The sequence below is a fragment of the Electrona antarctica genome (assembly GCF_951216825.1).
Source record: "Electrona antarctica genome assembly, chromosome: 9".
Taxonomy (NCBI): Eukaryota; Metazoa; Chordata; class Actinopteri; order Myctophiformes; family Myctophidae; genus Electrona; species Electrona antarctica.
Window position 1 is genome coordinate 28,630,845 of NC_136790.1, and position 23,587 is coordinate 28,654,431.

Here is a 23,587-nt window from a genome sequence, read left to right on the forward strand (position 1 = left end):
TCCCAGCACAAGCCCTCACCTGATGAGATAGATGCAGAGCTTTAGCGTTGCAGCTGGGCCAGATCAGCAGAAACCACATTAAAGTGTAAATGTGTGTGTTCCCCTAACCTTGCAGTCTCAGCCATGTGTTTTGTTGTGGTGTAGACTGGCCATTTCACTTCCAGCAAGTCAGCAGATGATATGGGTGTCTCCCAACAGATTATCCCAGATACCACTAGGAGGAGCCACTGCACTCCTCTTCAGAAGACACTGAAAACAATATTGTTGAATAGATATTGATATCATTGGCTAGGATATTCATAAAATATATAGTGATAGACACTCTATACATGTAGGAAGAACATTGATCAAAATATGGCAATTAATAGCATTGCATTATTACTTTGAACTCAGAACTAATTTTAAATATTAACTTTCTTTATTTTCTTCCTTTTGTTTACAATAAATCTATTTGAAATATGGGAGAGATGCCCACTTACATCTTTTAAAATTACATGTGATAATAAAGTAAAAATAAAAATAAAACATTCTTGGAAATGTGCAGTCAACCAGTCTCTCAAAACAGGAAATTACTGTTCATCGAATGGTTGAATCTAATCATAATTTACCTTCTAAAATTAACATCCTATGCAATTACCAACCAGTTCATTTGGAAAATGGAAGTGAAAAGAGAAAGAGACAGGCATGGTGAATAATTTATAGAAAAAGAAAACCTAAACCATGTGTTACGTCTCAATAGCTCAACAGGTACAAGAACAAAAGATGCAATTGAGCCACGGGATTAGCAGTAAAGAGAAAGACAAGGGACATTTACAGGGACAACAAGATATAAATAAATAACGATTGACGGTTGATCCTCAGATTTTCTGGTGTCATAGATATCAGGGTTATCTTGTCATACAATGTACTTTATATGGCCTGGCTGAAAGCAGGGTATAAATCGACATCTATGTCTGAATTATATTGATTACATTACTCAATTTCTGCTAATCGTGTCCACTTATCTGTGATATTTATAGTGACCAGGGAAATCAAATTACTGTCTAGGTCTAACAAACAAAACATCCCCATCATGGAAATGTAAGAAATATTGAAATATTTGACTCAATAAAGGAATGTTTTGTCCCAATTTTCAAACTCTGACAACAAAACACCAATCTATCTTAACTCCTCTGTGTTACCTGAGTAATGTGTTTTTGTTTCAGTCACACTTTTCCCCACATTGACAGAGGTTCATTTACAACTACACTCTTCCACTGTCACTGTATAGAAACACAAGACCCAAAAATAGCAATGCTGTTTGATTTTCTCTCAGCACTACAAATCGTTGCCGTGAGGAAGTATCACGTTCTCTTCTTGCTTGTCTAGTACATAATAAAACAATTCCATCTAAACCACAAACCACAAATCCATAAATGGAAAGCCTCAATAGGCTAAATGTAACCAAACCATGTAAAGAAAATAAATTGAAAACAAAACGTTTAACTACCACTTGTCTTAATGTGATTTTGAGACACCAGAGTAACTGTCTACTCTGAACTGAACAGGTTTCATGACTAACATTCACTGACCAATGTCTGCATCAATAAAAGGGGGCCTTCTGTTTTCTTATCTTAAGCCATAACACTAAAAGAATACCAAACGACTCGCCCCTTTACCAACTCGCCCCCGCTAAGTGTTTTAATGTAGTTAACAGTTAATTTAGTATTTCCCTCCCTCTCTGAAATCTGAAATTATCTTGTATACAGATTTATTTGATTGTATAGTAGTCGATCTCTATACTCTGTAAAATTAAGAAAGAATAACATGACACAGAGGCGGTGACTGCTTAATTAAGTTAATTTAGCACCTTCTAGCAGTTAATTTCGTTTTATTAAACACATTTCTTCCATGTAGCCCATGTTTTGTAATGGAATCATCATGCTATTATGCCCGTGGATATACAGAGTGAACTTAACAATGATAAATGAATATGATAATACCTTTTATATAATCACCAACATGAATTATGTTTGTTATTTACAGCTAGGTAGAGTAGTGGGGCGAGATGGAAAAGGGGCGACCGTACTGTTACCCACTAAAAGATGGGGGGGGGGGGGGGGGGGGGGTTCTGCTCCGTTTGCAATGGGTCCTGTCTTAGAACTGAACCAGTAGCTGCTGTTTGCTCGTGTTGCCTGTGAAAACCCCAGTGTGTGTGACCTCCCATTGACAGACAAGTAGGAGCCCTTTAAGCAAACAACTGCCGGTATTATGGCTCTAACTGTTGGTCAGACAAAGTCAGTCACATAAACCTCACCACACAGGAGTCCCAAGTCACTGATCAAAATTCTTGATTTAATGTAATCTAATATGCCAATTAAGAATTACCTATTCAGCAGTAGGAGGCCAAGAAGCCGGCCTGGCCACTGAGCAGGTCAGTCATGACAAGACAAGACAAGACAAACATAGACATTTGGTTGGCATTTGGCTTCTGTGCTACTGCTAGTCACCTGATTGCCGCATGGGGCCAATTTAAGGCAGCCATGCCTGAACTAGGTTCCAACCACAACAACAAACATTTGCGTGGCAAAGTAGTGGTTCTTTACTCACTCGCTGAAATCTACATTGGCTTTGTGACTCCAATTGTATTTAATAACAAATAGCATCTGTGCGCTAGTGAAGGTCAGAAAAACACCAATTGTACCTGTTTTCACATACTCAAGCAAACTACACACCTGATAAGATGACTGATCTAACCAGTCAATGTTGGCTAAAACATCTGGTATCCAGATGTGCGATTTACTACAGGTAGAACAACACAGAACTGCATCACATTCCAGAGAGCAGCTTCTGGGAAAGAAGGCAGGACAATGAGGAATCTGATGAACAGAATCACAGAGCACAACATCAAAGACATGATTATGGGGTGAAAGTGGCACCATAAATGGTTTAAGTAACGTGTAAGAAAGCAGTAGAATCAAACATGTGTTGACTTAACATATGTAGGGAATGAGAGTGGATGGTGATATAGATAGCACTTTCGAGAGGCATGCTGATTAAAACATGAGCTGTGCAGTGAGAGCGGGCTGCCCCTGTGCAGATCGCATCACACGAATGCAAATGAGGGAGCGGTTTAATATTCAGGTCCGGCGGGCTAAACACCCACGCCTTTAAGGTACTGTAGGTCCTTTCCCCTACCATGTTTTCATAAGGAACCAAAATACTCCCCTGGTTTAATAGATTGAGATATTATCCTGCCACGATAAACCCCTGTAGGCAATACACTTCTAGTTTTCAAAGGGAGAGAATATCACTCAGGCCACTTCCAGCACTTCAAGAGACACAGCTTGTCTTTTGTATTCCTTTATCTGCCCCTCTCATCCTATGAATAGCTTAATTTATCCAACCTGTTGGAGTGGGTAGTGGATCAATTCTTGACATCCAAAGCATACTTCTGTATATGTGTTACTTTGTACAGTATTATCTATTAATCGCTTACATTCAACAGGCAGGAGAGCAGACTGGAACAGGTTTTAGACCATTTGACACATTGAAAGAGCAGCTGAAATATCACCACTACCTTGGCATAGACAGGTGAGACTGCAGCCCTCTTGTTGACTGCTGGGTGTTGACACAGCTGTCACTGTTGTGAACTTACACATGGCAACTACATCAAGCCTACAACGCTACAGATTATAGTTAGATAATAGTTGGAGACACATGACATGAGGGTTCAATAACCATTTCAAAATCTGAGAAGTCAAAAGCAGGCATCACACATCACCACAAAAATACCAACAACTTTTCAATATACTCTACTATACTTCTCTGAGTGTTTCTTTTTTTTTTTTTAAAGACTAGAAAACAATGGTGCTTGAGAAACTACTGTGTCCTTTCCCTGTATTATCTCTCTGCCGTTCAAAGTCCAACTCCAAGAGGTTCTAGTATGCGTATGGATGAACTGTGAGGGTGATAATCACAGCATCATACACGGTGAAATCCATTGTTAATTTAAGTCTGAGTGTAAAATCAAGAGTGATATCACTTTCAACCTGGAGTCCCTATTTTGGGCATAGACATTAGACAATGTGTTCTTTTATTTATTTCTTTCAAAGAAATAAAATAAATAAAGGCTGTTGAGCTTGTAGATCAGCAAGTTTGACTACTTTTGCACAAATTTTTGTCATTGACTGAAGTGTAGAATGTGTGTCTAAACACCTGAAAACATAATGGAGGGAGGGTTTCTCCATTAAGGGATCAGTTAGGTCCATGGGGCATATGAAGCCTATATACAGTGCTGAGGATTTACTACTTGTGCTCCCTCCAACTCCAACTGCCCAATCAGCAGCAGAGAAGGGCAGGGGGCTTATGGGAGGTCAGGTGACCTTTCATAACCCCCCAACCCCACCTCCTCCTCACTAATATAATCTCCTCTCAGTGCATCCCTGAAATACTGGTTTATAACATGTATATCAGTACAGACCACAGGGACACTTGCCTTGTGCTGTCCAATCATATAGGCAGGATAACTGTCCTGAATCTCTTTCTCACCTTGCCCTTGACACTCACCTTTGCAGGTTTGACATGATGACTACCACCGGGTGAAACAAAGCAATCTTGGTGAATGCTATCCACCTGGACTCTGCTAAACTGGTGTGTGTGTGTGTGTGTGTGTGTGTGTGTGTGTGTGTGTGTGTGTGTGTGTGTGTGTGTGTGTGTGTGTGTGTGTGTGTGTGTGTGTGTGTGTGTGTCTGTGTGTGCGTGCGTGTGTGTGCGTGCGTGTGTGCGTGCGTCGTGCGTGCGTGTCTGTGTGTGTGCGTGTGTGTGTGTGTGTAAGTGTGTGTGTGTCTCCAATAAAGAATGGAATGTGGTTCTAATGTCCATGGGATTATACCTATACTGTTTCCCTTTGCTCTGTAACACCTGGAGGGATTTCTGTATGTGTTCCAAAGGCTTTCCCTGTCCCAGCCATTCAAAACCCTATTGCACTGTGGTTGTAATCCGCACTGTTGATTTTGGAGGGAGTCTATGTTTGTGCAACCACAGACAGTTTGACAACTATAGACCTTATTATATTGTTATATTGTAATATAATTAAATGTATAAATATCCAGGTGCATATTGTATCAATTAAATATTTAGCTTTTTCAAAACATTCTGTCAGTCCAGATGTTACACACAGAATTGTACTAGTTTCTGCCTTTGTTTGTTCTTGTTTATACTTTCTGAATGTCTTGTGTTGTATGTTCCCTGTTATATTTTATACTGTATAGTGTCCTTGGGTTCCTAGAAAGGTATTTCAAATGAAATGTAGAATTATTATTACATGTTCATCCCTTTTAATTAATTAAAGAAATGCAGTTCTGTGTAGTGAATCCTCTATCCTAACACTTGTTTAGTTCAATCTCAACTGCTATTTCTTGCATGGTCAAATTTGGGGCCAGGCTAGCTGGGTTCACCAGCACTTCAAATCTTCACTTCGAATGTAACCGTAGACTACATGTACAATACAGTACAATCTGGTATATACTGTTATGCTTTAATTCCATGGTGATGATGGCATGGGGGAGAAAGTCCATAGAGATGTCACCTGGGGCAAACATGGACATACACAGTACTTTGTGAACTTGCTAGGTGTCTATCAACAGGGCAGATGTGTTTTTCTGTGGCACTGAGCCAGCTGCTCACATCATGTCAATCCATATCTAAAAGGTATGGTGTCACCTTGGCCAATAGAATACTAGCATGTTTGGCCCATCTGGGTCAAGATCCAATCCCATGGTTACTCTGTTTGTATTTCTCAATTTACTTCTATATTTGTAAAAAAACAAAAAATGAATAAACAGATAAAAAAAAAAAAAAAAAAAGATCCAATCCCATGGTGTTTCAATTGAAATGTAACGCTCACAGTAGCATGAAAACTATGGGGAATGCTTTATAGAAAAGTAGAGCACAGAGCAGCCTATTTGAAGACTGGGAAATGAAAGAACAGGACAAAACAATGCCATGTTCAATTCTATGACCAAAATTAAACTGGCCAGTGGCCATGAATGGTCTTGCTAAGGCCCAAACCGCACCAATGATTCGCCACAAAACTCTTTGGAACATGCAACTACTTAACCATTATCCCCAATGGCAGTTGCAAGGAGTTACATTGGTGTCGGTGTGACATGCCCTAAAACTGTTTTGTTGCAAGCAGTTGCTACTAGTTGCAACTGGTGTGGTTTGGGCCTAAATACCACAAACATTTTACTTGGAATAACTGTGATCCCAACTCTGTTTTCTCTAACTACTAGTACCGAGTGTCTTTAATGCTATGCCCTGTTGCTTGTGAACTACGAAATCACTCTAAATATAGTAGCCTAATATACAATATGAGCATTGCAGCAAAATACAAAAGTTATCAAGCCTGGCAAAAGGAAACAACTGCATGGCAACAAAGTGGAACATCCTCTTTTAAGGTGTTTCCCATATAGAAGAAAGCTGCACTAGCAGTGAATCACCCTGAGGCGCTGTCCGGGAGTACACATAGCATTTAGGAAAAGTCCCTTATATGCTGGCAGCTCTGGGTATCCTTGTTCAAGAATGTGTTCATAATCGTGTCTGAATTGGTGCATGTCTCCATGGGAATAGGTTAGGCAAGAATAGTCTGCAGACTGCATATTATAGGCTAATGAGAAGAGACAGCTTTATTTGGAAATGAGGACATTCTAATCAATGATTGGTCTATAAGGAGTGAGTAGCCTACAATTGCAGAAACATTAGGGAAGTTGTAGAAGCATGACGTATTTTCAGCTATTCTATTTGAAGTAGGCTAACTACATGAATTCTAGTGGATAGAATACTGAATTGCTGGTCCCGTTATTAATCCGTTAATAACTATGCAACACAAAACCACACGTTGCTCTGATTTTACGGTTAGAAGTTGATGTTGATCCATAAATATATAGGCCTATTAAAACATAGTAGCCTAAGTAGCCTATTTCATAAACACCTTATGAAAATAGCACAATATACACAATACTGCTTTTATTAACCAAACAGCGAGCGTAAAGCATGCATGCTCCTAACATTGAACCTGCTCTGCAAGACTGCAACAAGCCATCTGCATAGACACTGCAGGCGGAAACACAGTCTGATGCTGGGGGGAAAAAACATTGGACTAATTAATGTAATGCATGCATCACATATGTCATACAGACACGTTTTAAATGTTACAGAATAGAAAATGTGGAATTACGCTAGCCTACTGGTAAATATCCAACACCGACTTGTAGATGTAGGCCAAGCTATATTTTCTGACAGAATACACTAGATTCTGTTCACATAGCCTGCAATAATTTACACGCCCAGTGTCACGTTATTATAATATACGAGAGAGAGAAGGACATCTTTACAAAGTAGAATCCCTTACCAGAGAGCATGACCGATGTCTATGGAGGTCTCCATTGGTATTGGTACTGTACGGAAATGCTACACTGAAAATAATTTCAACGTCGGCTACTTTCGCTAAAACCCTTTCGAAAAGACCGATTCATTTTTAAAATGATCATAATGACCATAGAGCAGAAAAACGAACTCATCCGATTCGTTATAGCTACGCATCGCCAATGTAATTCAGCAGCAGCGCGTCGTGGATGCCTTGCGCATCATCACACAGGCAGAGAAAACGTGTGTTCAAACGGAAGCAAGGTTTCTACTCCTGCCTCCTGCACCGCTCAGCACTGGCGGGTCTGGCGCACACACATGCAGACAAATGTTATGGCTCACATGGGGCAATAAGGCAATTAGTCCACTTTACCACTTAATGTGGCCTACCAATCGTTCATTCACATTAGTACACACACACACACACGCGCGCGCGCACGCACACACGCACACACACACACACACACACACACACACACACACACACACACACACACACACACACACACATGACACACACACACACACACACACACACACACAGTAGTGATTCAAAATCTAGGAATAATTTCATAATAATTTTATAATAATAATGATCCATCATTATTGTATGAAATACAATAATTATCACTTATTCAGATACAAAAATCTCTATAGTAAAACATTTACTACTCAAAAATATAATAAATTAAAGGTTTGTTTACTTTATTAACAGCAATTGACAGGCCACAGACAGGAATATAAAACATATTACCAAATTTAAGAAATTACACAGAAATAACCCCTTTCCTGAACAAATTCTGCTCTTAACAAAATACAAAACCTTTATTTCAACATAAACGCTTTGTCCATGCGAACATTCTAACTATATTTATAAATGTAGAAGACAGCAACTCTGTAATCTAACAACACACCCATCAGCCCATCTTCAAAATTACAGGCTACTGGTAGAACATGGAAGACTTGAGCATGATAAAATATAGGCTCACCAGATGTATAATTCAAATCAAGGCGTTGGCTGTGGTTCCTATTGAAACATTGATTGAAAGTTGTCATGGGCAGGGATAACCTCCTTTCTCAGCTCTGTTCAAGTCCTTCTTTGCACTGACTAAACGGTTTAGTAAAGCAATAGTTTGATGGTCAGAGTTTCAGATTGACTGAAATAGAAATCACAAGTTTCCACTGTACCAATAATCCAATAGGTACTTTGGGGACGTATCAAGACAGTGCAATGTATTCAATGCATTATAAAAGAGAACCATTCGTGACTGACACAGATTTCATGTTGATGTACGTAGTTTGGTGTCTGTCAATGCCCAAATGAAGTGAAAAGATCACAAAGCAAGTATCCTATATTTGCAAATAGTTTTAAGAAGAGAGGATACAGTGAAGAAATGAGAAACTACACTCCCCAGTAAAAGTTAGTTGTGTAAGTACCGGTATGCCATTTTGGATGACTTTCTCCCATTTGGGGCACATGCACAGAATGCCTCATCTCTAGATTAGCATTTTACCTTTTAAGACCATTATCCAGGGTACATTTAGGAATCTATAGAGAAAACCAACCACTAGCCTTGACATCACCAATATAGATTAAAACTTTGCCACAAAACATATTCCATAAAAGAAATGTTGGCACAAGCCAAATAATTTCATGTATATGGCCAATGCTGTGAATTTGCTAAATGCTAAATGATTTTGCATGATGTAAATAGTCTTTCTCAGGTATTATTCTTAAATTACAAAATGTGTTTCTGCATATGCTGTTGTCTTGGCTAGGTCATATTATGTTCTCTTGATAAGTTAAAAAAAAAGATACATTTAATATGCATTTCCGTGTGTATAAGAATGTTAACCATTTGAGAAAGTTTGTAGGCAGAAGAAAATATGCCTCACCAGGAGCTAGTAGTGGAACAACATAGTAAGGGAGATGTATGGATTACCTCAAGGTTGCTCTTTGTTATTGAAATTATTACCCAACGTACAATTTGGTCATAACTTCATCTGGGTCTTCAGATGATCCATTTGTGGATGACCAGGTCTGAAATTATTGTTTCCAAACTTTCAACCCACTTAGACCTAAGGCCGATTCTAAAAACACCCAATTCCAAGTTTTCTGAAAAATGTAAAAAAAAAAAAAGAAAAAAGAAAAAAAGAAAAGAAAGAAAAAGGGGGGAAAAGTTGCTAATACAGTATATAGCAACTACTAATGTGACACTGATGCTGTCCCAAGATTGAAAGGTAAAAAGACAGAGGTTACAACAGCTCTAAATTGTTTTAATGAATCAATGGCTGAAATTCATATTTTTCTTTTTAATATAGCCCATAACTAACGTATGCAATGTCATACTAGGCTTGTATTTTACATTAGGTATCCTACATTTTGCACAAAGCTTTACAACCTCATGTACATCATGATAGTGCTTTATTTTCTATTTAAATTGTATTTGTGGAGGCATTATTACAGGGTTAGAAATTTTCATTTAAAACAAAATCATTGAATTTAGTGAGGGAATCAATATTAGAAGGAATTGGAAAGCAAATAAAAACCTTACATAAAACTAGGCACACTTCTCAAAACAGACAAAAGTAACCAAAATCCAATTTTGCACTTTTAGCTAAACTAGCTAAACAGAGATAAGCAATGGGGTTGTTTAATGGACCCCCCCCCCAGTTTTAAGTTAAAAAAGGAAAAAAATAAAATCTAAAAGAAAGAATAAGCTCAACCCAGAGAGTCTTGATGTAGTCTTGAATAAATTGGATGCAGATTCTGATAATACGTAAACGGAAGAAACATCCACACTCTGTAGAATGAATGTTTAAGATCTGCAGCAGCAGTCAATCAAAAAGACACGTATCGGCACACAGGCCTTTCTCGGCGTTACTAGTTGCATACGAGCAGAAGTGACATATAGCTCATGGACAATTCAAATCATACAGCTGTGTCTCATTATTAAATTACATCTATAACAAAAAAATACAATCTCTGTATTATCTCTCAATACATGATTAGAATAAGTGTCATAGGTTACATATGTATGCAACTAAGGAACACTGAGGAAGGCCTATGTGCGTTTGTTTGGTTGGTTGACTGCTGCTGCGGATCTTCAACATTATCTAAAAAAAACTCAGACCCGTCTGAACTGAGTGCTACTGTAGTACTGTGTGTGTTAGGCTGCGCAACAGTGACACTTGGTAGTCAACAAACGCTATTTCTGTGCTCGGACGGACAGACGGACACAGTCAGGGACTGTGTCTATAGGAGTGGCTAGCACCACTCAAAAAGAATGCTAAACTTCTACAGAGTGCAGATATTTCTTCCTTTTAAAGTAAAATACCCCTTTAAGCCAACATAACAGAACGTAAAAATACACAGAGATTATAACTGAAAATGGTATCATAAGTGCTTCTGGAAAGCCTTTGGTGAGTCACTAAATGATTAAATCATATTATTTCAGTGCAGAGGTAAATGTGTACATGTAATCCAGTTTGTGCATCCCCATCAAAATCAGACCCCATTGCGGTCAAAGGGCTTTATGATGGTCCAACTCTGCTGAGGTTAACAGTTTGATTACCCACATAATGCTTTGCAGTTTACACAGCTCTCCACATTCTTCTTAACCAGGAAGTCACATGTTGAAGATCGCTCAAAAATTATTAGCCCGTTTTGGGATAGTTGGTCCGACAAGGGCAGGCCCTGGCACACCCTGTACTTCTCCAAGTCCAGTAGGAGATTCACCACCTCGGTTGGAGTGTTCATGCGTGATTGGTGGTCGTCATACAGAGGGTGTGTGAGCAGCAGCGGTTGCTTCTGGACAGTGACCTGATAGCAAAAGCCTGGGTCAATCAGCACCATGGTGTCAGTCATGTTGGACTGTTTGGCACACTGGATGAGCTGCAGTTGAGGCCCCTCTGTCAAGACGATGTGCCAAAGATGGGGCAGGGCGCTAATGCGCAATGCCTGCAGAAGCTCTAGGAGCTGGTCGTCCATGTTTGGTCCGCTCCCCGCAGCCATATCTTCAGCCATGCTGTAGATCTGAGTGATCTGCGATGATTCAAACGCGAGAAAGGTACACACCCAGAAAATCATTAGCTTCATTTAACCAGTGAACTGATGCAAAAACTCTCAAATGGAATAATCTGGTATAGCACCATTGTACTTACCTGGGGTACCATGGGTCCGTCCAATTCTACAGAATGATTTTCTGCAACTCTGTCAGTGTTCGATCGGTCTGCATCCCACCTGCTTAGCTGGTCCTAGGTTATTAAAGGTAAACTCACATGTTATGTTCTCAGCTATAATATATGTAATTAATTACTTTTCCCCCCCAAACTTTTAATGAATCAATGCCTGAAATTCCTATTTGTCTTTTTAATATAGCCCGTAACTATTGTTTGCCGCCATTTACATTTTAAGTGTTAAATACTTCTGTAGTGGAGCATGTGGCAAGTTGTTGACAGGGCCCCTGGATACAACACATGGCTCCTGTTGTGACAATAGTCATTGCAGGCACCAGAACAGTGTGCATGCCAAGTTTAAAGGTGCAATGGCAGACTCCCGGACAGTGTCTGTGGCAAGTTTGGTGCAAATTGGTGGCCCCTGGTGTTGACTATTGTTATGGCAGATGCCTGAACAGTGTTTGTGCCAGGTTTGGTGTGGATTGGCGCAACATTGCGCTTTGCAAGTTCAGATGTTCTGTTTGTGACATCCACCCATTAAGCAGTTTTAGTATGTCATACAATACACCCCTCTGCAAACTTTGGAAGTCAATTATAACCAATCAGAATGGAATTGAGGTCTATATGAAGAGTTGCGTCATGATCCAAAGAATCCAGGGGAAAGAAATCTTGATTTTATGATGTACGGTTCAAGAGTTATAGACCAAACGTAAAGCGGCCTGGTATAAAATAATGAAACAGAGTTTGGATTCTGGAAAAGGCTTGTTTGAGTATCTTCCTTGGACTACTGGCAGCATGCACTAAAGGTTTGACACCAATCAAGATTAACTCTGAACTCAACCACATACACACGCACAAGGCTGAAAACACCATCTCTTTCCCCTGTTTTTGGCCTGGCAGAGATTAAAACAAAAGCCAAAAGAAAAATGAAAGGATGTGAGTCCAAACCACCACTGTCAGGCTGGGCCCCACTGGGTTCAGACATAGATTACAAACTGTACTCCCATGTTCAGACGAGCATGCTCACAAGATCTTAACATACCTTTTGGAGGATGGCATTGTTGATTTTGGAGACGCTGTTGTGGAGACCATTGCTCTGTCTGATATCCAAATGATTCACCTTATGAACAATAAAATAAAAATGTAATTCTGATTTTCTATATTGTGACAGATATGGTGTATGAGAAATATGTATGTGGGTGTTTGGCACAGTGGTGGAGGCTTGAGGTGAGCATTTCAAAACAAACCTGCATACTTGATTGGTGGTCAATGTAGTTCAGTTCTGAGTACTTGCCATCACTGGTATTTTCATAGCTCCAACTCATCTACAACAAGAGCATGTGGAAACTATAATGAAGCCAATTAAGTAGTTTATGTTTGTTCAATCTACAGCAAGGCAATCTGGGAAAGAAAAAAAGTCAATAACAATCTTAAGAGCATAACTTTTTCTCATTACTCACTGTTGGATGGTTACCATCTTCATCCTCATTGTCAGTCCAGTCCAGACCACTTATTCGCCCTTTATTTTTCTTTGGGTTCATCTTGCGACTGTATGTGTACTGAGGTTTAGGCCTACCCATCATCATTAAACGCTCTTCATGCTGGCTGAAGCCGGGCAACAAGTGTCTCTGTCAAACATGAACATTTGTATGAGTGTATCTGGAGTGTCATCAGGTTTTCCATTTTCTTTTTTAACCACTTAAAACTTTACTTTGTTTACCAGTCTATATTAGGCCCACTCCTTCCTTCCCTCTATCATCTCAACCAAAAATATCACCAAAAATAGCTGATCTACAAGCTCACAATGCATGCACCATGAACTTGTAGAGCCAGAATGTCACGGTTCATGTTGTTAAACAATCACATCACAAATCTATGCCATCTTCAAATGTACAACTGAATTAGCACTTGTACAACACCTACCATTGCCTGTCTCTGACATTGACGCAGACGACACTTCTGCCTCTTCTTATTGCTGCCTCCAAACTTGGGCTTGTCTATACAGAAGTCGCAAGTGCCACAGTCTTTCCTGCACAGGCAAGCCTTGCAAGTTCCACAGGCACGCCGCTTCCGTTTCTTATGCCACTGAAACATACAGAGACAATTCATCCCCAAATTAGGTGCTATACACACAAAGTGAAGTCATGATATATGGCCCCCTAATGCTCGACCTCTTTTTCGATGGCAACTTCATCTTTGTAGTTTGGACATTGCAATTAACTCTCAGTTGGGAGAGGGAGACAAATAGACAATGGGTTCCCCAATAGGCGGCCCGCGGGCCGCAAAGGCCCTGGAAGAATTTCCAAAAAAGATGTTTTGTTCTGGGGGGGGGGGGGGGGGGGGGTGTCCCAGATATAAATGGCATTGAATGGGGGTCAGTAGCCTATGCATGTCAAACAGGGCACCCCCTCAAGGACCACTGGTGGTCCCCGGACCACTGGTTGAGAACAATTTTTAATTAATTAATGAAAAAATAAAAAACCCAATTTTTCGCGCGTGAGGACTCGGCCCCCAGCCTGGTTCCCTAGTCAAAATATGGCCCTTGAGGAAAAGTAATTGGGGAACCCATAAAAAATATGGCTTGCAATTTCATTGACCTGAACTTGGTCTGTGAGCAGTGTACTATTTATTAGAGAACTCATTTTAGGGCGCCTGATGGAGGGGAAAGGAAGTCCACGCACTACGTCCAACCAGGGAAACTCCCCCCTATCAGGTGTAAAGGAGCAACTTGGACACTCATGCATGAAGGAAGCATGAGTTCAAGTCCGTTGCTCTCCCCAGGTTGGCGGAGGGCCCAGGATCACATTAGATAATTGACACAGGGGTGAAAAATGGGTTAGAAAATCGTGGGATAAAGATTATTTTTAAAAAAAAAAGAAAAAAAAGAGAGAACTCATTTTAGCTTAATGTCGCCACCCAACCCTTTTTCTCCTGGCACTGGAAGAACTCCTAAGGTCTCACATTATCATCGTCATCAGTTGAATCGTCATCATCATCAAAATCCTCAAAAGGGTTCACTGAGAAATCCTCTGTATCGCTGTTTTGATAGCTTGATTGCTGTGGGGATAAACATTGATGAGTGGGGAGAGTATAAAAATATAAAAACCACGTATTTGAATTTAATTAAAGGTGGTTGTTCTCTTTAAAACAAAACACTTACCTGTGGTGCTACACTTTCATTCTGTGAAATAAATCATACATTAAGAAATAATGTTATTCAGGTGTAAATGTTTACAAAGGTAGTCACTAATAACTATAATATAATTTGCATTGCAATCGGCCAACTGCTATATGCTCTTGTTGGCAAGCGACACTGTTGTACAATGAAATATAAATAAAGCTCAACTTGGATCCAATTACTCTGCTCATTGGAAAATGATAAATGAAATAAGAAGATATATATATATAGTTTAAAGGATGACATCAATGTAATTACCTGATACATACTGTACTTGTATGTCTCTGGAACATCAAGGTGAGGACTCTGCTGTGGCTGGTTTCCCATCCCAGGGCTCTATTTTACCATAAAGTATACACAGGTTAATGTTAGAGAATGCAAGTAACCGACAAATAACTGATGTTCCTCTTTCAGCCTACCTTGCGAATGGGACATATGCATTTACGTTTCCTACAAATGCGTTTTCGGGCTTCTGGACTCTCAATTCCATGCTTGCAGTTGGCACACTGCCCACAATTAATTGCGTTACGACAAGCCACACACTGCCCACAAGGAATCCACTAAAGGAGACAAAACATAATCCCTGTGATTTAAATGTGATTAAAGGAAATGTATAATTTTAAGTTAACATCTCATTAATATAGATAATAACCTATCCAAATAGTGACCAACTGTGTCTGTGCACTGGGATATTGCCATCCTAGATATCATCACATTCTGAACTTGTTGTAAACAATGTTATGCATATCCTTATCTGAAGGTACACATAGATACCTATGGATATATAAATGCACCATTTACAGATACTTGTTAAATGGTACTTCTCTTGGGTGGTCTAATTATAGAGGGATTAGATGAATGACAACTTTAGTTTTTTTTTATTGGGGGTGGGGAGGAGAGGGGTCGCGAGACACGGCCAAAGCATTTCCGGGGGTCCCCAGCCAAAAACGTTGAGAACCCCTGCACTATGACACACAGTATGGCAGCCCCCAGTAGGCCACCTTCACATTCAGTAGATCCTGCGATCTTCTGTGGCCAGATGTCATTTCTTGGGGTCTATTAGGACTATAGCAAATAATAATATTTTGTAAAAGAATACATATTTATCCCCATGTTCGAATGCCCCCGCCCCCCTGTCAAAAACAGCTAACATCCCTAAAACGAAAGAAAGCAGCAAATGAAAAAAAAATAACACCCATCTTTTACTTTCTCTAATAACAACCTAAAACATGAGCCTTGGTTGAAAAAAACTAAAGTTGTCCTTTAAGGTGCTGCTGTTAAGTGATTTCTTGGTTAAAACAAAAGGATTGTTAAAAAGAATGATAGTAATCATTGCTATAGAATGTTTGTTCAGTAACGGGTTCAGTAGCAGGACAGACACAGCCACGGTATTGATACACAAACTTACACTGCTTGCCATGCTGTGGTACTAACTAGATGAAGCTACTGCATAGCTACCAAGGACATTGTTGCAAGGGAGAGCAGATGTTATCTTCTGTATGAACAGTGGATGACTGATATATCCTGTATGCATTCATAACCTCGATGTACAAGTGTGCAGCCGCAGTAGGCCGGGTGTGACTGCTTAAATTGGCCATCCCTCATCACTCCTGCAGTCCGCACATGGACATAAATAGGAGAGGTAGAGGACTCATTGGCCACTGGGCCTCACAATAACTGCATGAGTGAGTGACACCCACATCCACAATACTAGAGGGAGCGATCTGGTACTACCCAAATATAGAACAAACATAGGAAAGTTCTCATTCTTGATTCTACTACTCTGCCACCAATCACTGACTTCTTTCTAAACAGGCTTCATCTATCAGGAGACCACAAGGGGAGGTAAATGCAATTTTCCCATAGAAAGGAGGTGTCATTCACTACAGTTTTATACTATGTTGATTGATGAAATGAACATAGGACCACAATGAATGGAAACAAGTGCCCAGGACTTTTTTGTGTTATCCTTTCAGAATCAATGCTGGCAGTAAACGAGTTGTTAATGTCTGACTGTACCTTGTGCCATTTACATTTCTGTCTAATGTGTGTGTGTCAATCAATGAACAATGATGCATCTACAAAAATAAATGTTCAGGTGGGTCACCAATTTTATGCACCCGTTTCAGTTTATAATTTAGTGTTCCAGTTCCAGTTGTCTGCCTATTATTCTTTTTTTTCCATCACTCCCAATTTTACTAGTTTCTCCTGTATGTTTATCTCTTCTGATTGGATCAAATTGATATCATGATCTTTCAATTTACTAAAGAGATGGAAATGTAGAGATCCCTGTTACTGAAAAATGGTTTATAGCAATAATTGATTACTATCAGAAATTAGCCACTGGCATGGCTAAAATAGCTGGCATGAGTGACAATTATTGATTTTAACATCACAAAACCTAATGAGAGCATTACCTTTCTGAAACGAATTACGGGGTGTTCCCTCGTTTTCGAGCCTGTTTGAATCATTAAAAAAAGAAAGGAAGGTTAGTCTAAGGAGCTAGTGTCTTTACACATATCTCTTCACTTCCACTTCAAAAGTCTAAAGGTATGTTACCATCGAAAGATAAAATATTTGTTAAATATTTTGATTCAATTATTTAGAATTACTCTTCAATGGTGAATACAACTTTTCAATTTTATGTGTAAGTACTACTGCTCTACAAAGCCAAAGTGCAGTAACTACGTTTTTGGACACACCGACTTATTTGTGCATCCCAGAAGTCAAATAAGCCTCCGTGATTTTTGGAGATGAACAATCACCTCAAGAACAGATATACAATTAGCGTAATATCATTTATATGCCGATATCTCATTTGACTGACCAGTTGGAACACTTTTAAACCCATTTTTCAGTTGACTTTTTGTTCGTAGTTACTTCACTTTGGCTTTGTAGGGCAATATACACTTATTGACATACCCCAACACCTGGGACACCAAGGCTTCTTTCGCTGTTTATCATACGATGTCCCTACAAACGATATGCCACACTGGGAGCAGATGCTGCAGAGAAAAGAAAATATGTGAGAGAAATGCATCCACGTGTGGCAAGATCACAAATCAACTTGGGCAAGCCCAACCTTATGCCCATACCCAAAACCATGCCAAAATTCATGGCAGGCATCGTGGACACCATCTTGAAAATGATTCCTTTCCAGTAGTGATTCTTCCTAACTTTTTGAGTGGTGCAACCACTCCCTTACGGAGTTATGTGTGTGGGTGGGTGCCTGCCTGGCTGGCTGGGTATGAGCACGAAAACAGCATGGTTGTTTTTCACCACCTATGCGCAACCTAACACACACACATAGGTTGAGTCCCTACCTAACACACACACACCCAAAACCATGCCAAGATTCATGGCAGGCATCGTGGACGCCATCTTGAAAATTATTCCTTTCCAGTAGTGATTCTTCCTAACTTTTTGAGTGGTGCAACCACTCCCTTACGGAGTTATGTGGGTGGGTGGGTGGGTGCCTGCCTGGCTGGCTGGGTATGAGCACGAAAACAGCATGGTTGTTTTTCACCACCTGTGCGCAACCTAACACACACACACACGCACATATTAACTGTATGATGATTTCGGGTGTGCCAGTACAGTACAGTGACAGTACAGTACAGTACAGTACAGTAGACGGACCGGCACACGGTAACTCTGTCATTTCTCAACCGTTTCGGACGCGGGGCGGCACGCCGGAACCGGCCCGGCACCCTGGGTGCGTTCCTGTGGGTCTGGAACTCCCCACCTTATACCCATAACAAACACCATGCCAAAAATCTAAAACAGACCTTGTGATTTTTTTAAAGTTCCGTCCAAGCTATGAAGGCTTGCAAGTCAAAGTACTGAACAACTGTGTCATTAATATTTCCCAGTGGCAACTCTTGCAAACTGCCATTGTGGATAATGGTTGCAAGTAGTTGCATGTTGCAAGGAGTTGCATGGCGAATCATTAGTGTGTTTTGGGCAAAAACAATTAGCGTTAACTCACAGAACGGTGTCCTCTGGGTCAACTAGCCCATTGACCCATTGGAGTGGTTTTGATGAAAAGGCATTGGGAAGTTTAATTCGATCGTCCTTCACATCATCCTCATCTTTGACTCTGGTGTGGCCCAAGAGGTAGGGACTCATCTGGATTAATTTGGCACCTGGGTTGAGTCTATGGACGGAGTCGGGAGTCTCTGCCCCTTCTCCTCTGTCCAACCAGCTGGATTCTGAGGAAGAGTGGTCTTGAACCTCTCGCTTCCTCTAATTAAAGAGAAATCAGGGAAAATCATCTATGAAACAAATGCTTTAATTTAATACAGTTAAATTAATATTTTGGCGAGTGACTGTACCCTCACTCTCTTCGGCTTCAGTGGCACTTCACCAATGTCGAGGAACCTTCCCGTTTTGAACTCAAATTGTGTCAAATCAACACGGCCCTCCAACAAGGTCATCATTTCCACACGGCTTCTCAATCGCTCACCCTGTGGACTGTATGGAGAGAAAAAAATATTAAGACTGAATCTGGCATATTGCAATCAAGAAAAATAAACATCTCATGAATACTGATTGTAGAGCACAAAACTAATTGTGATATCATCAATAATTGAATTGCAGAAGAGTGTACAACACTTTCAGATAACAGCCGACCGAAGTTGTGGCAGTTATTAGCCTACATTAGCTTCAAGCTATCCTTAAAAACAACATGGATTTCATATAACTTTAAAAACATTTCAACACATTGGAAACGAGACTGCGTCACACAGCTCATTGTTGATTATCCCTTACTACATCAACTGGGCACTGAGACAGTAGACAGCATTTACCTGAGGTAATAAACGTCCTTGTGGCCAATACTTGTACCCGAGCGACGAGTCACTTCTCTGCGTTTCCAGCCTACTCCAAGCGCTGGGCAGTCATCCCATCCCTCATCGGGTAGGGTTCTCTTACCCCGGGTCTGGTTTATCCTAATCATTTTAGAAGTAACATATTCATAGGGTTAGGGTACAAGGCACAAGCATGCTAGTCATACTCCTCTTCTCTGCCAGTCTCTCCATCTTTGAAAACCATACCCAATATTTTATCGTTTATGTTCATGTTTTTGTTTTTTTGCTTTAAGAAACAGAATGGTGTGTTGTTTTTTTGGGCCATGACAGAATTATCTTCTGGAGTTAAGTCATCACAGAATCCAACCATGATAGCCAATTAGCCACAAGTAAGAACCAGGCTACTTGAGGCACTTGAATTAAGGACATTTGATTTCCAAATTATTTTATGCTAGTAGCAGAACAATAATTTGCCTTATTGTACAGCTGGTCTCAATGGCCTGAATGTGTCAAGATCAGATGAAAAGCAACCTCAACAACGAAAATGTTTATGTTGTGTTCATGATGGCAGGTGTTTCACTTCAATATGACAATCAGGAAAAACTAAACACCGCACTTACCCAGATAACAATACAACAAACAGGGACTTGTTGAAAAGAAAAAAACATTAACATCCAATGAACGAAACTGAAATCATACACATTCTCTATGTTGTACCAGTGCTACATATCCATAGAACAGTAAAAGAAATTAAGCAAGACTACACATAAGTGAACAATTCTTTACCTGAATCTCCTCTTTGCACTCGCACCACTCTTTTCACTTTCTCCAGCAAGACTGTCTTCTTCTGGATCCTTCTTTCTACTATAGTGGTGGTCAAAAAAGTGGTGGTCCAAAATCTGTGGATCATCGTCATCTTCAACGGGCTCTAACCAGTCAACAGGAGGCTCGTCAGCAGCTGCATTAGCCCCCAGCTTAGTCTCTTCTGGGCATAATTCCATAGGAGATGGCAGGACTGCCGGGACAGTTCCTTCAAGACTGTCCAATGGCGCAGAGGGCTCCGGAGGCATTTCCGAGATATTTTCCGATTCACTAATTTGTTTCTCTCTGCTTTGCTCTGTGTTGTTGTCCTCAGGTCCTCCTCCAGAGAACAGATTCACAGCCTGTGCTTCATCCATTTTCCCACTTGTGCCTAGTCAAAGGTCCCAACCTCTTTTCATAAAACAAGTCTTCTTCTATGATCAGGTTTACATGCCATTGAAAGAGGGACTCATTTACACTGTGCAATGCAAAGGTGTGCAGACAATAATGTACATACAGTTGATGGTGGCAGCCTCAAATTTTGTATAAATTAGCTACCAAGAGAGCTGCGGTTGATCAATTTCCCATGGCAGTACCTGAAACGAAAAGGACAATGTTTAGAGGGATAAAGATTATGTTAAAGCTGGGTCAAGTAAACTTGCCTGGGGTGACCTGTCACCTATGTCAAGACAGTTCTGTAAAGGTAAAGGGATGACCTGTCACCTATGTCAAGACAGTTCTGTAAAGGTAAAGGGATGACCTGTCACCTATGTCAAGACAGTTCTGTAAAGGTAAAGGGATGACCTGTCACCTATGTCAAGACAGTTCTGTAAAGGTAAAGGGATGACCTGTCACCTATGTCAAGACAGTTCTGTAAAGGTAAAGGGATGACCTGTCACCTATGTCAAGACAGTTCTGTAAAGGTAAAGGGATGACCTGTCACCTATGTCAAGACAGTTCTGTAAAGGTAAAGGGATGACCTGTCACCTATGTCAAGCCAGTTCTGTAAAGGGATGACCTGTCACCTATGTCAAGACAGTTCTGTAAAGGTAAAGGGATGACCTGTCACCTATGTCAAGCCAGTTCTGTAAAGGGATGACCTGTCACCTATGTCAAGACAGTTCTGTAAAGGTAAAACCTTTACATTTAAAAACGTGTATGACATCCTACTGTATAACACAAAGGCGTTGCTGAAAAATGTATTCGAAAATAGCCGAGTGTCTATAAGTGACAGTGTTGTAGTGCCATATTGCACGAGCAACATCAATAAATCAAGCCTGTTAATTGGGGCCATATATCCTGATTTGACATTTCATGGAGGGATATGTTAACAATACATCGTTCCAGATTTATCATGGTATCAATATATGAATGTACAATACAATCATAACAACACGTTAAAGTCCCTTTGCATGATAACATTAAGGCTGTTACCATAACATTCATCACGTTGTTATAAGTAGCTAATGTTAGCCAGCTAACATGTTATGCTTCACCGGTTAACTGTTGTTGACCACATGCTATCTTCCTCATACCACGGTCTGCATCATATGGACTTGTAGTAACGTCCGTAGCGTTTCACATGGTACATATTGTGTATTATAACAGCAGCGTTAACGACACGTTACATATATATCAAACCCCACGGCGAGCATAGCATAGCATCAGCTGAGCTAGCATTAGCATGGATTAGCCAGCCAGCTAACGTTACTTCGAGTTTGTTGTAATCGTTTACATTAGATGAGAGCACTATCATAAAACAGTCATTTACCTTTTAAATGACATCTGAATTGCTGGCTATACCTCTTTCACTACAACATCCCCGCCACCATATGTACCACCTGACTTTAAATAAACCCATTTGTTCTTTATTGAACACACATTAAAGAACAGAACACTATACATAAAACATACAACACATTACAAATACCATCAAAACAAAGTAATCATAGAAAAATAAACAAACAACTAAAAGACGGGGATCCATCATCCTATCCTTATGAAAATACACAGCCAGAATAAATAAACAACACTTCAGGCACAGACTAAAACAAAACAAGACAATAACCCAAATGGGAACAATTTGGGGGCTACGACTTGAAAAACAAGGGCCATAAATAAAAAAACAAACAAACATTCTATTCCTATAAATCGTTCTATTATGTTTTGTTTTTAATAGACTAAATCGGTGCGTGTGTGGTGAGAAACATAATAAATGTGTTGTAAACCAAAAGGAGTACTTATTTATCCACTTGTTACAATGGATGATATTTAGCCATACAAATTATCATATTAATCATGTGCCAGTGCGAAATATATTGTTTTAAATGATCTAACATGAAAACATACATTTATTAATTTACCTTTATGTGATATCAATGTTTAACCCGGGGCGCGAGGGACGTCTCCAGAGAATGAAGAGGCGGAAATATGAGTCGCCCTCTGGCGGAACCTGGCCTATACTGCCACCTGCTGAAACGGAGTGTGTGTAGTATACTTGCGTGCGCGCGTGTGCGTGCGTGTTGGTCCAGGCAAAGCACCATAGCTCATTTTGGTTTTTGGACCTAAATAGTCTACTCTAGGTCGACCTAGACTATTCAGGTCCAAAATTAGCTAGTTTGCCTGGTAGCCGCAATTTGCAACTCTAGATTTTTTTATAATGGGATGAATCTAGAGTTGCAATACCCTCCATTGACTCCCCACTCATCATTTTGCGTTTGCGATCTGCTCGTCTTAAACGACGTTAAACTCACCAACATTGCAGCTGTAGTCCAAGCTTGAATTATTCTCTTTCAATCTGCAAAGCCTGTTTTTCATAAAAATCCCCCGTAGACATGTTATGAGCTACTTTATGTCAAGAAGAAGAAATGTTGGAGTTTGGAAGCGCTCGTTTTTATTAAGGGGTCGCGCTGCTGCCTCCTGCATTATGTGCAAATGCGAAACAGATGCATGCAGGGACGTTCAGGGACTTACGACGAGCGCTTCCAAGCTCCAGCACTTAGAAAAAGAATCACTTGCACAGAATTTCTTGACAGAAAGTAGCTCATAACATGTCTACGGGGGATTTTTATGAAAAACAAGCTTTGCAGATTGAAAGAGAATAATTCAAGCTTGGACTACAGCTGCAATGTTGGTGAGTTTAACGTCGTTTAAGACGAGCAGATCGCAAACGCAAAATGATGAGTGGGGAGTCAATGGAGGGTATTGCAACTCT

The 23,587-nt window shown here is 40.2% G+C and overlaps 1 protein-coding gene across 3 annotated transcripts; it reads right to left on the reverse strand.

The window, feature by feature from the left end:
- Positions 1-9,815: 9,815 nt before the first annotated feature.
- Positions 9,816-22,860, reverse strand: LOC306930172 (uncharacterized protein). Of its 3 annotated transcripts, none has more exons than XM_079510992.1 (17): positions 22,737-22,860; positions 20,359-20,969; positions 19,573-19,713; positions 19,105-19,237; positions 18,753-19,009; positions 17,687-17,769; positions 17,182-17,222; positions 15,184-15,324; positions 15,023-15,100; positions 14,747-14,767; positions 14,548-14,643; positions 13,510-13,671; positions 13,047-13,214; positions 12,834-12,911; positions 12,629-12,706; positions 11,572-11,664; positions 9,816-11,452 (listed from the first exon to the last, which is right to left on the reverse strand). In XM_079510992.1, exons 2-17 carry the CDS (start codon positions 20,748-20,750, stop codon positions 10,979-10,981), a joined length of 2,436 nt encoding a protein of 811 aa, XP_079367118.1. In that variant the 5' UTR covers positions 20,751-20,969; positions 22,737-22,860; the 3' UTR covers positions 9,816-10,978. The 3 variants fall into 3 exon arrangements, with proteins under 3 accessions (XP_079367118.1, XP_079367116.1, XP_079367117.1); XM_079510990.1 differs by having other exon boundaries at positions 19,099-19,237; XM_079510991.1 differs by lacking the exon at positions 22,737-22,860 and adding an exon at positions 22,145-22,244 and having other exon boundaries at positions 19,099-19,237.
- Between the last annotated feature and the right edge of the window lie 727 nt (positions 22,861-23,587).